Genomic DNA, 15,443 nt, shown 5'->3' on the forward strand with positions numbered 1-15,443 from the left:
GTGAAAGTCTCATAAAAGTCATCATTATTCTGTGCACTTCTCTTGTTTTCCTCTCTTCCTTCATTCTGTATCTCATTCTGAGTAGACTTGTCTTTTGACTCCTCTTCTCTTTAATATTACCCATATTTTATGAAGCACACAGATTTGTGTGATAACGACTCATCAAAGTCATCATTATTCAAGACATTGTCTACCTGTTCTCATTCATTTCACTCATCATTCATAAATAATGCTCAGACTTGTCTTTCAACTCCCCTACTTTTTTTATTCCTCATATTTTATGATCCACACCAACTTACAGCATATGATAAAGCCCCATAAAACTTATTATTTTACATTTATCAGCATTGAACTCTCTTTGTGACGTATTGGATTTTAAATGTTCTAAGATTCCCTGTATCTTGCTGCATTTGCTTCCATTATTTACACACTCCATGTCATCCATTTTTCACAAGAATAACTCTTAGCTCCTTTCATTCCTGGGTTACTAGTACTTACTATATAATCTTTGACCAACATCAGTCATCCTGCGTCAGTATAAGTTGTCTAAATTTCCGGACAGTATTATTCTTTTTTAATTGGCAGTAATTTGGATTGGCACTGCATGCAGAAACCTAGGGAAAAAATCTTCTCAGGCAAACTCTCCATTTCAAAAAGAATGCTCTCAAGTCTGCTCGCTTCCCCAGGCTACTCGAGCTCCAGATGGCCCTTAGGGAACCTTCAGATATAGTCTTGGCAGATACGGTGTATTGTGCCACTTCATACAGCACAACTGCCACTTTGTGCGCTCCAGCTTCTAAACTCAACTTTCTTCATTAATTGTGGGGGGTAACCTTGTATCTGCTTTATTTTTCCTGATTTACGCAACCACTAAAATATACTTTCTCCCCCATGTACATAATCTGTTTGTTTATGTTTCCAATATCCAAGGTGGCCTGCATAATTCACCTTTTTCCTAGGTGAGATCCTTGCTGAAGTAGTGAGGCATCTATGGCTGGGGTCTGTCTTCAGTCATCCCACAATCTTACTTTCCATGTTTTTTGTCATGCCCAGTTGCGGTGCCTCCCTGTTTCCTGTCCAGCTTCTTCAAATCACCATTTAAGTGAGGCAGTCATACTTGGCCTGTCCTTGGTCTGTCCTGAGGAAACATCTTGAACTCTTAAACTTTTGCCACATGAAAAAGTTCAACGTGAGTCCTAAACCTTTAAGGACCTGTCTTTTCCTGAAACTTTTTCAATTAAGTAACATACGGAACTCTTGTGAACCTTCCAAACTAGATTACAGAAGCTACTGTCTGGACTATCACGAAGCTGGCCCTGCACATGTGTACAGCAGGTATGTGCCCAGTGTGACTGTCTTTTGTGTTGGTTGTGCGTGTGTGTTTGTGTACTCTCAATGGTGGGTACTGCATGCTTTCCATCTTTGTCTGGGGCTCTCCTTCTTTGATCCACAGACTTGGATGGGATATTTTGCTTCCTTGAACCTCTAAAAACAAGGACTTCTCCCTGCTATTGTGGGTTAGAGCAAGATAACTTGAACTTGGATGAACGTGTCCAATGTGACTTTAAAAACATGTATGGGGAAGATCACCCCTCACAAGTGTCTCTTTTCTTCTTCTCTGGATAATACAGGCCAAGCTGTCGACCTGCTGTCCCTATGCTAAAGCAGCAACCTCAGAGGAACTGCTTCTCCCTTTAACTAAATGCTGAATCCTCTAGGTGTTTGGAGCTTGGTTTGAAGAACAGGGCATCTTGGGAAACGCAAGTCAGTACACTTTACCGGGAGCCTTATTTAACTAACAAGCTGCTTGTTAGACAGTTCTGATGCAAAAGGTCTAATTCATTCTGTATTTGCTATTTTCGTGGCATAGTCAAATTATCCCTAGCCTTCAATAAATTCTTGGTTTCATTTTCCTCTTCCCTTCTTTGTTGTTTTTTGTCTTTGGTGTTAAATCTCCAATATTCATTCAACACCTCAGGCAAAAAACATTAACCTCAAGCACAAAAGTTGGTTTGAAAAACAAGGCTGAAAACTAAATTGCTGAAAGAAGATGTAATTTACTGCATGGTATTATTTCTGATTAAAATCTTTCGTAAGGAAAATGAGGCTCAAGGGCTAGGGAAGTTATAGCTATTTGCTTTTGTTGCTAACAGGAGCATAAGCAACCTTTGAAGGGTAACATTCAAAATCAAGGACCTGGCCAGCAGGGGATCTAGCAGCAGGTGGACAGGTTAGGTTGTTTTTTCCACAGGAACAGATGAAATCCTTTTCGCAGCTGACAGCTCTGGTCAAGAGATAGCATCGACAAGGACTGGGCTGAGAGAGGCTATGTGAATCCTCTGCTCAGTGGTGTTGGAATCCTGCCCTGTAAATTCCTCTATGAGTTGTCAGTTGGTTCAAATCTCCAAGGGACAGAAACCTGCTGCGTATGAGGTGTGGTTTCATGGTTCTCCTGCCATCTTCTCCGCGGGCTTATTATACCGTAACGTTCCACAGCTGTAGATTGTGTCATTTGGGCTAAATCACTGCTGCTTCTGGGGGCGCTACTGGAATGCAAATACCTCTGAGCGGTTGGGACAAAGGGCTTATGATGCCCTCTTATCCACTGTGGCACACAATGAATAAAGGATCTTCTTTTAAGAGTGTAATTTTGGGACTGTAGTATTGGTCCTCAGTCCTTTCTGGTTATCTTTCTCTCATATACACCAGTGACTCTCAAACTTGATCATGCACCAGAATCACCTGGAAGTCTTGTTAAAACACAGGCTGCCGGGCCTGCCCTCCAGAGTTTCTGATTCACAGGTCTGGAGTGGGGCCTGAGAATTTGCATTTCCTGCAAGTTCCCAAGTGATGTTGATGGTGCTAAAGAGGGAACTTTAGGGAAAGCAAAAACAGTATATACTCAGTCAATTAAGGTATATGAACTCCTGAGGAAGGAGCCAGGAGGTGTAAACCACATGTATAAAGGCAGGCAAGTCACCAACCGGTTCACAATCTCACCATTATGAAATCTGAGGCATGAATTTTTAATACTTCCATACAAACCTCTGGAATAGGGTTTGCAAAACTGCAGTTTGGGGAGTCATGTTGAAACTGTCATGACAAAGTGGTGGTTGGACTACAAGATGAACTGTAGGATCCCTTCAAATCCAGAGATTATGAAATGGAAAAATATGTCTTAACCTGATTTATCTGTCCCCAATAAATGTTAATTTCTTCCCCAGCCCTATTATTCTCATTAGTGCTCATATCTGTGCTATCGCACTTGTCATAGCCTGTCTTGGATGAGAGTTATATGGGTCTGTCTTTCTTATTAGATAGTCACTCCAGGGTAAGGATGGTATGATTTTCCTCTAGTCGTTCCCAGTGCCTGGTGTACACAGCATGTGCTCAAGAAAGCTCCACCGAATTTCAACTCAATTTTTTATTTTTATTTTTTTTGCGGTACGCGGGCCTCTCACTGTTGCAGCCTCTCCCGCTGCGGAGCACAGGCTCCGGACGTGCAGGCCCAGCAGCCATGGCTTACGGGCCCAGCCGCTCCGCGGCATGTGGGATCTTCCCAGACCGGGGCACGAACCCGTGTCCCCTGCATTGGCAGGCGGACTCTCAACCACTGTGCCACCAGGGAAGCCCCAACTCAAATATTTTTATATGAAGTTGTAAAATACTTCCAGCCTATCCCACAGCACTACTTCAAGGGTTTCAGAGACCACTTTGAGGTTCCTGTGTAACAGTTCATTTATTAGAAGCCAGCATTCTGGATTGTGAATTACGACCTTCTCATCATGAGAGTTTTGTCTGATAATTGACTACTTCAGGGAATTAAATAGTACCCCTGTGATTGGAAAGAATGAATGGTCCTCCTCAAATGCTTAATTTATGAACACTAACCCCATTATTCCTTTATATACAACTATGTAATTACAATTTGGTATTTCATAACTCAAATACATTTGAGGGTTCTAATATTCAGATATTTTGGGGGTTTCCACACATCACATGCTAGTTTTTTTTTTGATGTATGTTATCTAAGCTGGTACAGTACCATGAAAACATTTACTTCTATAGCATAAACCTGTTTTCATGTTCTGCAAATGCGAATGCAGTGAATGTTCATATGCAAACCCAATAAAATCTCATTAGTTTTTAGTTAAATAGAGCAGGCTGATTTAATCCTACTCAGTTGGTCACTAGCCCAAATAAATAATACCTACCAAATGGGTAACATTAAGAGCAGCTAGGAGCATTACCCATCAACATTCTAGGACTTTGGGAAAGGTGGTGCTATTGCAAATGCAGATAGCTTTTTAAGAAGAATTATTTTCCTCATGGCTAGTGATGTTTCAAGTAAAACAAAATGGGGGCACTCACCCTGAGGTAGGGTGCCTATTTTCCCATCTGCCCTGGTAATTGCTTGTCAAAAGTAGGCTTGCTTTTGATGCCTGAAATCCCCAAAGTAATGGGAAAAAGATCAAGTGTTTTGAAGCAATAAGAAAACTGACAACACGGTCACATTTTCAGGACTGCAGAAGTGCCAGTTTGCTTCATTTAGACACACGATTATTTTTGTCCAGAATTTGAATCCTGAAATATTTGCCCTGGAAGCCCTTGTAACTCTTGAATAGTCTCAAGTTTTATTTTATTTTTTTGGTTGGTTTGTTTTTGTCCTGTTTTCCACATTACTCAAATGGTTTATCTTTGTAATCAGCCTTATGGGGTTTTGTTAACCTCATTAACCTTTCCTGTCACTTCTCTGTGAATCTGCCCTTCAAATAAATGGATAGTCGTTAAATACAGGGCAAGTCTGTCTTGTTGGCTATAGCCTGGCCATGGATTACTCTTCCCTCCAGGAGGAAAAAGTGTGGCCTAACTGTCCACGCCAGTTCTAGCTCTGGCTTGTTAATAATCATCGATGTGACTTTTCCTAAGAAATGGGATTACTCTCAGCCTCCTTTGTTCCTTATGGAAAGTGAGAGTGATAGTTCTTCCCTGTCTTATCCCCAGTCACCTCACAAAGATGCTGTAACAGTAAAGTAACCCAGTAAAGTGACTGTCTTTTGAACTGGACCTTTCAAATTATATTCTATTATGTACCTTATATATATAAAGTATCTATATATATGTAAATACATGTGTTTGTATAAATAAGATATTAAGCACTTACTATGAGTCAGGTACCATGCCAGGCACTTTCCTTATTTTATTTCACTTACCATCAATATAACCCTGAGTAGGTACTACTATTAGCCTGTTTTTAAAAATGAGGAAACACATTCACAGAGGTTAAAAAAAATTGCTCAAGATAACGCAGCTAGTAAGTGGTAGAAATGGTGGACGTCTTTTGACCTGGACTCTAAATGGCCTAAGCTGTAGACTTTTTTTTTTTTTTTGGCGTTATGCGGGCCTCTCACTGTTGTGGCCTCAGCCCGTTGTGGAGCACAGGCTCCGGACGCGCAGCCTCAGCGGCCATGGCTCATGGGCCCAGCCGCCCCGCGGCATGTGGGATCTTCCCGGACCAGGGCACGAACCCATGTCCCCCGCATCGGCAGGCGGACTCTCAACCACTGCGCCACCAGGGAAGCCCCAGCTGTAGACTTTTTTAGTCAAGATGTAAATAATGTGGCTACACATGAAAAGAAAGTGCTTTTCATCCACAGGATGTCACTACTTTGTAGACATTTACCAGCTGCTGAGCACTTTCTACGTGCAGGGTGTATGGTGGAGATGCACCACAAGATGTCATTTGTTCTTTCTCCCTAGACTTGCATTGACTCTGCCCTCTCCAGGGACAAGGTAAGATGACAGAACTAGCTAGAGTCACTGCAAGCAAATCGTATGGCTGAGAAGTAGGTATTAAGGATTTGATCCTTTCGAATTTCAATCCTAATTGAGCAGTAAGTAAGATAGGTAAAATATTAGAAGACACCTATTCACACCGAGATAAGCTGCAGACAGCTACTGGTACTACTAATCACCATTATTAAGCACCTCAGAACATCTGAGTTTCAAAATATCACAAATAATCAATTGAATAGCTTTTGAAAGATTTGTGCTCAGATTTCTTTGCCCAAGAGCATTTGCAAAGAAGTGAAAGTCACACGTTCCTTCTTTTTTGGTACCTTTAGGTGTTGACTGCTGATTTCAGGAGCTAGCCAGCACTATAAATCTTGGAACCTTCAGCACTTTGTAAGTTTTTAAATGTGTCTTGAACATGTTTCCTGAACTTTAGCATTAGACAAAATAGTTGTCTGAAAATCAGGAGATCCCATCTTCACACACGTAACACCTTTCACATACACGAGATCAAAGTGCTTTATTAGCAAGTAGCAGAATTACTTCTCACTTGGGACAACTACAGAAGTGATAAGCAAAGGAGGTTGCTTAGGAAAAGCAACATGGGAAGACAGACAGACTCACAAGGAATCATGGCAGAGCCAACCCACTCTTGGGTCCCTTTTCCAAATGTGGGCAGGTTATGTGCAGTGCCTCGCTTTAGAAAGAAAGGTGAACACAAGATAGATTTCCAGGTGCTGATGCCTTAGAAAGAGCTTCCCCCAGTCCTTAGTTTATTCAATTTATTCAGCAATTGTTGCATTGTGTGTTTATCAGCCCCTAGTTGTGTACCTGGCATAATGTCTTTCACATTCTTAAGATTAAAAATACACAAAGATTTGCCATTAGTAAGTATACTTGGAGGTCCTTAACTACTAGATTCATGAAAAAGTTAAACACAAAGCATATGAATTCAAATTTGTTCCTCAGCAAAATTATGAACGATTAGGTACAGACCTTCTGGGGGATACCTGTACATAGACTGTGAATGTTAACTCAATGAATGCTTTAATGTTATAATAACATTGCATTTCCTTATAAATCTTCTAAAATATAAGCTTTCCTTACCTCCTCTTTTTCATAATTCTAAATCAGGATGTGGTTTCTACGTATCTGATTTCTTTTAGGGTCAACACCAATTGATGACAATCTGCTATTTTTAAAAATTCTTTTTTTTTTTTTTTTTTTTGCGGTACGCGGGCCTCTCAGTGTTGTGGCCTCTCCCATTGCGGAGCACAGGCTCCAGACACACAGGCTCAGCGGCCATGGCTCACGGGCCCAGCCGCTCCGCGGCATGTGGGATCTTCCCGGACCGGGGCACGAACCCGCGTCCCCTGCATCGACAGGCAGACTCTCAACCACTGCGCCACCAGGGAAGCCCTTAAAAATTCTTTTCATGACTTAAATGGTCGAGGGCTGTTGCTGATTTCTCTTTCAGAGGCCATTCAGTTTGTCTGAGGTATTCAGTTTTGCTCAATGTATTCCTGAAGGACAGGCACCCCATCCATTTATCAGTAAAACCTGGTACAATAACCAGTATGTAGTAATTCCTTGAGAAAGGTTTGTTCTACCTTTCTGTTTCACACAATGCCACAGAATCTTGATTCAGTGGACCCTAAAAGTGACAGCCAGGCTCTGGATTGTGTGATAAGCTGCTGCAGAAGGGTCCAGGTGGCAGGAAACATTCTTGCCAAGATCATCTAACATATAGATGAATGCTATGAGCTCTCTGCTCTAGTGTCATCTGGCCAGAGAGGATTTCCCAGACCACTCCGTCTAAAATGGTCACTCTCTGTCCCTAAATTTTCTTTATCTCGTTTGACAGTACTTATACCTACCTGACATTTACCCTTTTCATTATTGTCAGTTTTCCTCACTAGACTGTATGGGGAAGGCAATTTGTCTGCTGTAGGCCAGAGCCTAGGACAGTGCCATTACGCGAACCAAGTAAACACTGCCATGTTCATCAATCTCAAGAGTGAAACGATTAATCTTCCCCAATGTGGATTATCTTGAAAGAAACTGTAGGGTCTATCATTACAAATGACGCCAAAGTGTGGTTAAATGGGAATTTTTTTCAGTGTGGTAAATGGGAATTTTTTTGGATGATTGCTTTTTCCCCTTGAATTCATCTGTTTAACACAAACATTTCAAATTGTACTAAAATTATTTATAGGCCCAGATGTCAAAGGATGAAACTTCCTGCAAATAGTTAAGCTGCTCAAAGTCCAAATAAGCTTTGTATTTTTTCTTGCAAGTCATCCAGGAGCCTCCTCAAGCTCACCTGAGTCAATTAGTCCCATCCCTGAGTTTCTGCTGAAAACTTCCAGGTCAGTCTCACTTCTGTAATTGTTTAATGACTTGGTCTCATTTGCTAGAATACCTTGTCTTACATCCATTACGGTTACCTGACTGCTTCATCAAAGCAGTCGAATTTGGGACCCTGAGTTGATGAACCCCAAGCTCCCTGATGTTCCATTATCCACAGAATTTATTGCAATTTGTAATTCATTTAACTCTTTATATATCTACTTGATGCTTTGACTGCTTCTACCACTAGAATGTAAAGGGAGTTCTGTGAATAAGGGGACTCTGTTTCTTTTGTTTACCTCCATCTGCACAGTTCCTGGCACAGAGTGGGTGACTCAAGAAATATCTGTTGAATAAATGAGTGAATACATATCCTCATCACTTTATAAAAATGAGTTGATAGGAGGATATTAGATTACATTAGAGACAGCAGAGGACTTTGGTATCTCTTGTAGAGAAATTTAGAGTTCTCAGTTACTCTGGAAATACTAATATTTCAATAAAATGTACATCTTAAAAAACAGGAATCTGTATCGGTCAAGTATGGTTATTCTTAAGTCTTCATCAAATCCGAGATCAACAGCAATGATCATCTTCCTGCAACCTTCGCCTTAACCTCATTCTTGATTTAATAACTCATTTTGCCATTCACAGGATTTCAAATGGTATACGTTCCCAGATCAATTAAGCGCAGAAAGGCATAATTTATTGAACAAGTTATGATAGTAATCATGGCTGTTGCCAGGTATCATGAATAATCAGGTGCATGAATCAAGATTTCGTTACTGAATGGGGTATAGTAAAGGAAGGGAAGGACTTGGGTAGGTAAAGGGTTTGCCAAGAATACCATGCTCAAGGCATTTGCGGTACCTCAATTAGTTTTGGGGTGCTTGTCTTTGGTTTTCTCACGAGCTGGAACAGCAAAGTGAGCCAGTTCACAGCAGTATTCCTATGACTTCCTGATATTGCTCCTTATTTTCTAATTTTTCCTTGGTTTCAAATTTTGATTATCTAGCCCACTGAAGGCAGAGAGGATTATTGATGCCTACACAAAGTTATAAATGATGTCAATTATGGACAGGCTCTGGCAGTGGTGGAATGTCTCATAAGTTAAAAAAAAAGAGTAATTACTTTGCTACTGTTATATAATCACTTCATCTTTTATGAATTTGTTCCTGTGCTATTTGGAGAACAGTAATCTTACCTTTAGGCTGCTTCTACATTTGGGAATTGACTTATTTGAGGTCCTAATATCTGTGTGTTCTAGGCAACCAAAAAGAGTTTTTCATTAGCAAATATGAGAAGAGCACTTCAATATCACTACAACTAAGCCACTCACTCATTCACTCATTTTCTTACCAATTTTCTGCCAGATGCTGTGTTCGGATCTGGGGATACAGTGGTATGGCAGATTAAGGATGGCCACGAATTCTTTGATACTTCTCTCTGCTAGAGGTAGGATTTATGACCCTCCCTTTGAATCTGGACAAGCTCTGTGACTACTTTGATAAACACTATATAACACAAGGGACACTGGGACAATTTCTGGACCCAGGCCTTAAGAGACTGGTATCTTATTGTTTCCTGTCTCTTGGAACGTTACCTCTTGGAGCCCTGAGCCATCATATAAGAGCTCTGACAAATTCGAGACTGGCTGCCATGCCCATAGGAAACCCAAGTAGAGAGGCTGTAGGTAGAAAGAGGGATTCCTGGCTGCTGTCCAGCTGTTCCAGCCCCCAGCTATTTGAGTTATACCAGCTGAGAGCCCAAATATCATGGAGAAAAGAGAAGTCATCCTGGCCATACCCTGTCAGAATTTCTGTCTTTTTTCCCTACCCGGGAAAAGAAAAGAAAAGAAAAGAAGGGAAGGGAAGGGAAGGGGAGGGGAGGGGAGGGGAGGGAAGAAAAGAATTTCTTTTTTCTAACCCACAGAATCATGAAATGTAATCATAATAAATTGTTTTAATCCGTTATGTTCTGGAGTAGTTTGCTACACAGTGATAGATAATCAAAACAGGGAGAGAACAAATCAGACTTGATCCTTGTCCTCAAAGAACTTAGATTTTAGCAATGAGGACAGTTCAGAACTTAAATATTGCACCTCCCAGTGTGGAGCAAGAAACTGAAATACAGCAACTTCACAGAAAGTTAGCACTAGAAGAAACCTATCACCCTGCTCAACCTCTTCATTTTGTAGCGTGTTAACAGTGCTGTCATGTGCTTAGTGCTGGATTAAGTTTGGTCCCAACTCTAGAACTTTTCAACTAAGGCTAGGGATCCCACCAGGAGCAGGCACAAGAGGCAGCCACACCCACACCCAGCAGCATTGCTGCAAAGTTTTAGATCTTTAAATTGTTCTTAAAACTTACTCTAAGTGACAAACAATCGTCAAACGCCTCTCAACATACACATCTTTCTCATAGAAAGTGGACATTTTGCTTCTACTATGGTGGGACCTGGGGGTTTATTACTCTAAGATGTGAGGCAGAATGTACATCAACTTATTTATGAGGTGTCCACAGGTCCCCCAGTGAACTAAGGGGGGAGATATCCTTCCATTAATGTGGTTTTTAGTTTATGTTCGGTCACTTTTTAAACCAACACAGCAAAGGTTCAAAAATTAAGTAAAGAGTTAAGATTGGATTTTTAAAGACTCTCAGGGAAACAGATCAGAAAGAAAAAAAACGAACACTTGTGGCCTTTCCATGAAAAGCTATAGAAGCTGTGTAGTCCAGAGGTTACGAACTCAAAGGCCAGCAGGGCCAGGCAGGACCTTGAAAGCGAGGGAAGTGAGTCAGGTGCAAGGGAAACAGTGAATGGTGAGCTAGAGAGGCATGTCATAGTCATTCCAGAGGGGTAACTGGCCCTCAGCTCTGGATGGCCTCTACCAGAGATGTCAAGCTTTGTCAATTTTCTAGAGAAGGAACACATTCCAATTTTTATGTTAGATCTCTTGGTTTCTAAATGTTGGGCCAAACAAAATACATCTGTGGGCTGATATTAAGCAATGCCTGATGTAGACACTTGACATGGATTGATGTGGGGATCAGCCTCTCGTGGCTACAAAACAGACAAATGAGTTTGGCCAGACCTTGCTGTCAGCGGTTGCAGTAACCCCGGTAGGATTTTGTTTTTTAAATGCACTTCTCCATTAGTGATGATGAGTGAAATGTCCGGCTTTGCAAATTACTGCTGTCGTTTAGTTTAATGTACTCTTGTTTTTACATATTTATAAAAACCTTTTACATTATTAATAGTGATTAAATGCTTAGACACTGAAGATCAATAATGCTTCTGTTCACCTATTTACATTATTAAAAAGTAATAAGTCATACAGGGCACGTAGAATATGTGGTTTACTTTGTAGTCATGTTTGGAGTTGACTGAAAACAAGAAACTCAGGCTACAGGGTAAAATGTATTTAAGGAAAAAATGGTAACTGACTTGGGCTTGCTGGAGACTCTACCATGGGCAAGTGGCATGTTCCCAGTGACATTACACCATCAGGGACACAGGAGGTCTAATGTTCCATGTGCTCTCACATGCCAGTGCAGCAAACTCAGAACAAGGAAGGCTAGTCTCACTTGGATGCACAAGGATGCACAGTTATTTAACCTTTATCTGTCCTTGCAACAGTTAGTCACCTATATGCCACCATCTTTAGCTCAAAGGCCTCTGATGGTGGCAACACTCAGCAGCAAGTCCTCCATGCGGGTCACATTTTGCCAGTAGGCAAATGAGCCCCTTGGCAATGCCTTCTTCATCCACCTACTCAGCTATCACTCAATTATGTGGCCAAAGCCAAAGAGGAGAATGGTTCCCCTGATTATAGTACCTAAGTGTTCTAGATCTGTCTGAGGAGAGCAACCCCACAGTCACAGACGGATAAGGGTCGTAAGTCTTCAGCAAAGCTTTCTAAGTAGCCAAAGTGGCTCAGCATAGTGGTTTAGAGGTCAGGCTCTCAGTATGAATCTGCTTGGTTCCAAATCCTGGCTCTGACACGCACTGGCTGTGACCTTGGGCAAGTGACTCACTTGAAATCTCAGTTCTTGTTTTCTCACCTGAAAAGTGGGGATCATAATGGTGCCTACCATATCGGGTTTTTGTAAGGATTAAATGAGATAACACATGTAAAAGCGTAGTAAGAGACCTGACACATAAGAAGTGGTTAATAACAATTTAAACGTAGCAAAAGGCCTGTTCTACCAGTTGTTCAAAAGTGTTCTTCTACCAAGAAGCTCATTACCATTGACTCGGAGTTTGTAAATAATGTCACTGAAATGTGTTAAAATGAGCTGGATTTTACAATATCGCTCGGTTTCTAAGTTTCTTGTGTTAACCCAGATGTCATTCATCCAGTAAAAATGAGATCTGAGTCACTAGGCTCATTTAAGGACAAGTTGAAATGGGGCAGCAGTGGTATAACAGAAAGATTATAAGAGTTGCTACAAAGAAACTTGCTGGCTGTGTGATGTTGGGCAAGTTATTTAATCTCTCTGAAGCTCAATTCCCTCACATATAAAATGCACCAAGACAATACCTACTTCACAGGGATACTGTGAGGAGAAGATGAAATAATGTATGTTTGAGAGCTGCACAAACTAAAAAGTACTATGGAGATGTAAGAGCTTGTACCTATTATTACTTATACTCTACATGATCAGAATTGGATTGATTTTATCCAGAGATAACCCGAATAACACTGTATGCATTGATTTTTTAAAGGAAATATAGTTACATTGCTTGTCCTCAACCGTTTCCCTTGGAAAAGGCCTGCACCTTTTCTGACAGATTAGACACGTGTGTCAGAGCGGAGACCACTGGAAGAAGGAGTCGTTCTGAATTCAAATGTGACTTACAGGCCAAATGATAACTTGGAGCCTTTTACAAAAGAATGAGGAAAACTCAATCAAACCAGGAGGAGGAGAAGGGCATTAAGTACCACAAGTAATAGGCTTGTTCACTCTGTGAGTGGCTGGCAACGCTGCTGAAGCATGAAGCTGAACCGCAGGGGCTGGAGTTTCCCTTCACTTTTCTAAGTTTATTGCTCAAACGCCCTCCTCTGGATCACAATGACTTGGTTCCTGTCTCTCTCAGGTCCCGACTTTCTCCCTTTACTTGAGTTCAGTGAGTCATTTAATACATACCTCCGTGTCATGGCGGTGGTTATTTCATTTACCTATTTTTTTTTCTTTTGGACTGACTTTTCCTTAAGCATGAATAATGCTTTTTGTTTCCTTTGTTCGTCTGGTGTGCAATAAGTAAGGCTTCACTATCTCAAGAATTACTTTGACTACAGCCATTTGAAATTACCCCAGAGTTGTTAATGAGCTGGGGGAAATACTTCAAAATGGGGATGACTGAGTCTCTTGGGAGAAGGCAAACTTTGACTAGATCCCCTGGCAGAAAAGGCCTTCCTTGTGATGCATTGGCAGTTGGTTTGGGGTTCTGTCAAAGATTTAAAAGGTTAGAACGGCACATAATAAACATAATGAGAAAGTTTTAAGTTTCACTAACAGTTCTAGTGTACAATCTGTGAGAAGGATGCTGAGTGTTTTAAATTTCCACGCACATCACTTTTTTTCCCTTTCCTAGTGTGTATAGGTCAAGATTGAGTTGTGATTTTCTTAGATTATCACTCATGTCAATATAAACTCTTGACCGAGTTTTTCCTGGGGCCTGATAACACCCACCAGGATGCAACTGAGTGGGTGGGATGTAGACAGGAGCTCCTGGACAAATACTTTCCAAGTTTTTTTTTTTTTTAATTTCTGTTTGTAATAGTCTAGAAGCTAGTGAAATATGAGAAACAGTCAGGGTGAAGGGAAGAGTTTATATTCCATGCTTGGGGGAGTATTTTTCTCTTTCTTCCTTTGGTCCTTGTTGTGTCTGAAGTGAACCTGCAGCTGCCACAGCCATCTTGCTACCAACCTAAGAATGAAGCTTATGCTGAAGATGGTAGAATAGAGAAATGGAAAGGACCTGGGGCCTAGATGATGTTACTGAACCCTTAGGTCAGCCAACCCCCAAGCCCAACTGCTGGACTTTCTATTCTGAGAGATAAACATCCTTATAGTTTAATAACAATATTTAAACATGTTGAATTGTGGCATGAACAAGGCACGAACATTTTTAAGAGATCAGAAATGTTGACTTCAGTGACTTACTTATATCTAGTGCTAATGACTAAAATATATCATTGCTGAAGATGAAGCTGAGAAGAACAAGCAAATTCATGTTATTACACTTCAAATAAGTAAGTTAGTGTTTTAAAATTTCTTCATCTTATGGGTTGGACTTCGGCCTCAGGTCTTTAGTGACAATTCACGCATTTGAGCTTGCCTAGAAGACAGATTTTCACAAGTCTTGCATTTCACATTGGGACATCAGACTCACCCAACTCTTTCATATGGAAACATTTTACACCATGGAATAAAACTTAAAATTTGGCTTTTGAAATTCAAGAATTTTTTAAGGGATCAATCCAAAAGCTGAACAATAAATTTGTAAATTATACTTCTGTTTTTGTCATTAAAAGCCCCATTTATACTTTACTACGAATAATACACATCATGTGTTGTGTGTGTGTGTGTGTGTGTGTGTGTGTGTGTGTGTGTGTGTGTGCGCGTGTATCTTCCTTTCACGGTTAAGGAAAAACATGACCACTGTTCATTAAGGAATAGAATAAATACACATATACCTGCTGTCAAATGAGATCTCTGGAGGAATGACATGAGTACTGTCCTTGCCAATGAGGAATTTGATTCGATCATAGAAGAGTCTTGAAGTGTGCTGAGAGAAGAGCGGTTGGCTTTGCTGAATGAGGTCAAGAGGATCTGGTGAGCCTTGGCAGAGAGGACTTACATAACAGTTGCTTTGTTGACAACAATCGGGGTCCACACAGTCAGTCAACCCATCTGAAAAGAAATTTTTGAAATTTAGTGTCAAGAGAAACAACATAGTTAATAACATGCACGAATGGAGAAATATCTAGAATACAGCCAAAGGTAATGGTCCACATTTTGAGTTTAGAATCTATTAAATTCACATGTCTCTCATGAATTATCACCCACTCTGAATTTACATGGCACATCAGTGAAATTCAAACTATTTTGTTCATAAATCTTTCCTGAATCCTCCAGCAGTACTACATTGTTTAGCATTTGAAGAGAGTATTCTGTTAGTTATCACTCTTTTGAAGTTTCTTTCTTCCTCCGCAAGACCATTCCTCTGGGATTGCAACTATTTCTTATAATTTTTTTGAATTTCTCACATCATGTACATTTATGAACACATAATTA

At 40.7% G+C, this 15,443-nt stretch overlaps 1 protein-coding gene across 1 annotated transcript in view; it reads right to left on the reverse strand.

Moving 5' to 3' along the window:
* Nucleotides 1–15,443, reverse strand: part of TENM1 (teneurin transmembrane protein 1) — a 608,552-nt gene that overhangs the window by 150,769 nt on the left and 442,340 nt on the right. Inside the window, exon 16 of the mRNA XM_032620244.1 lies at nucleotides 14,843–15,059. Coding sequence (XP_032476135.1) covers nucleotides 14,843–15,059 — 217 coding nt within the window. The remainder of the gene's footprint in view (nucleotides 1–14,842; nucleotides 15,060–15,443) is intronic.

This window comes from Phocoena sinus, chromosome X, assembly GCF_008692025.1.
Source record: "Phocoena sinus isolate mPhoSin1 chromosome X, mPhoSin1.pri, whole genome shotgun sequence".
Lineage (NCBI taxonomy): Eukaryota > Metazoa > Chordata > Mammalia > Artiodactyla > Phocoenidae > Phocoena > Phocoena sinus.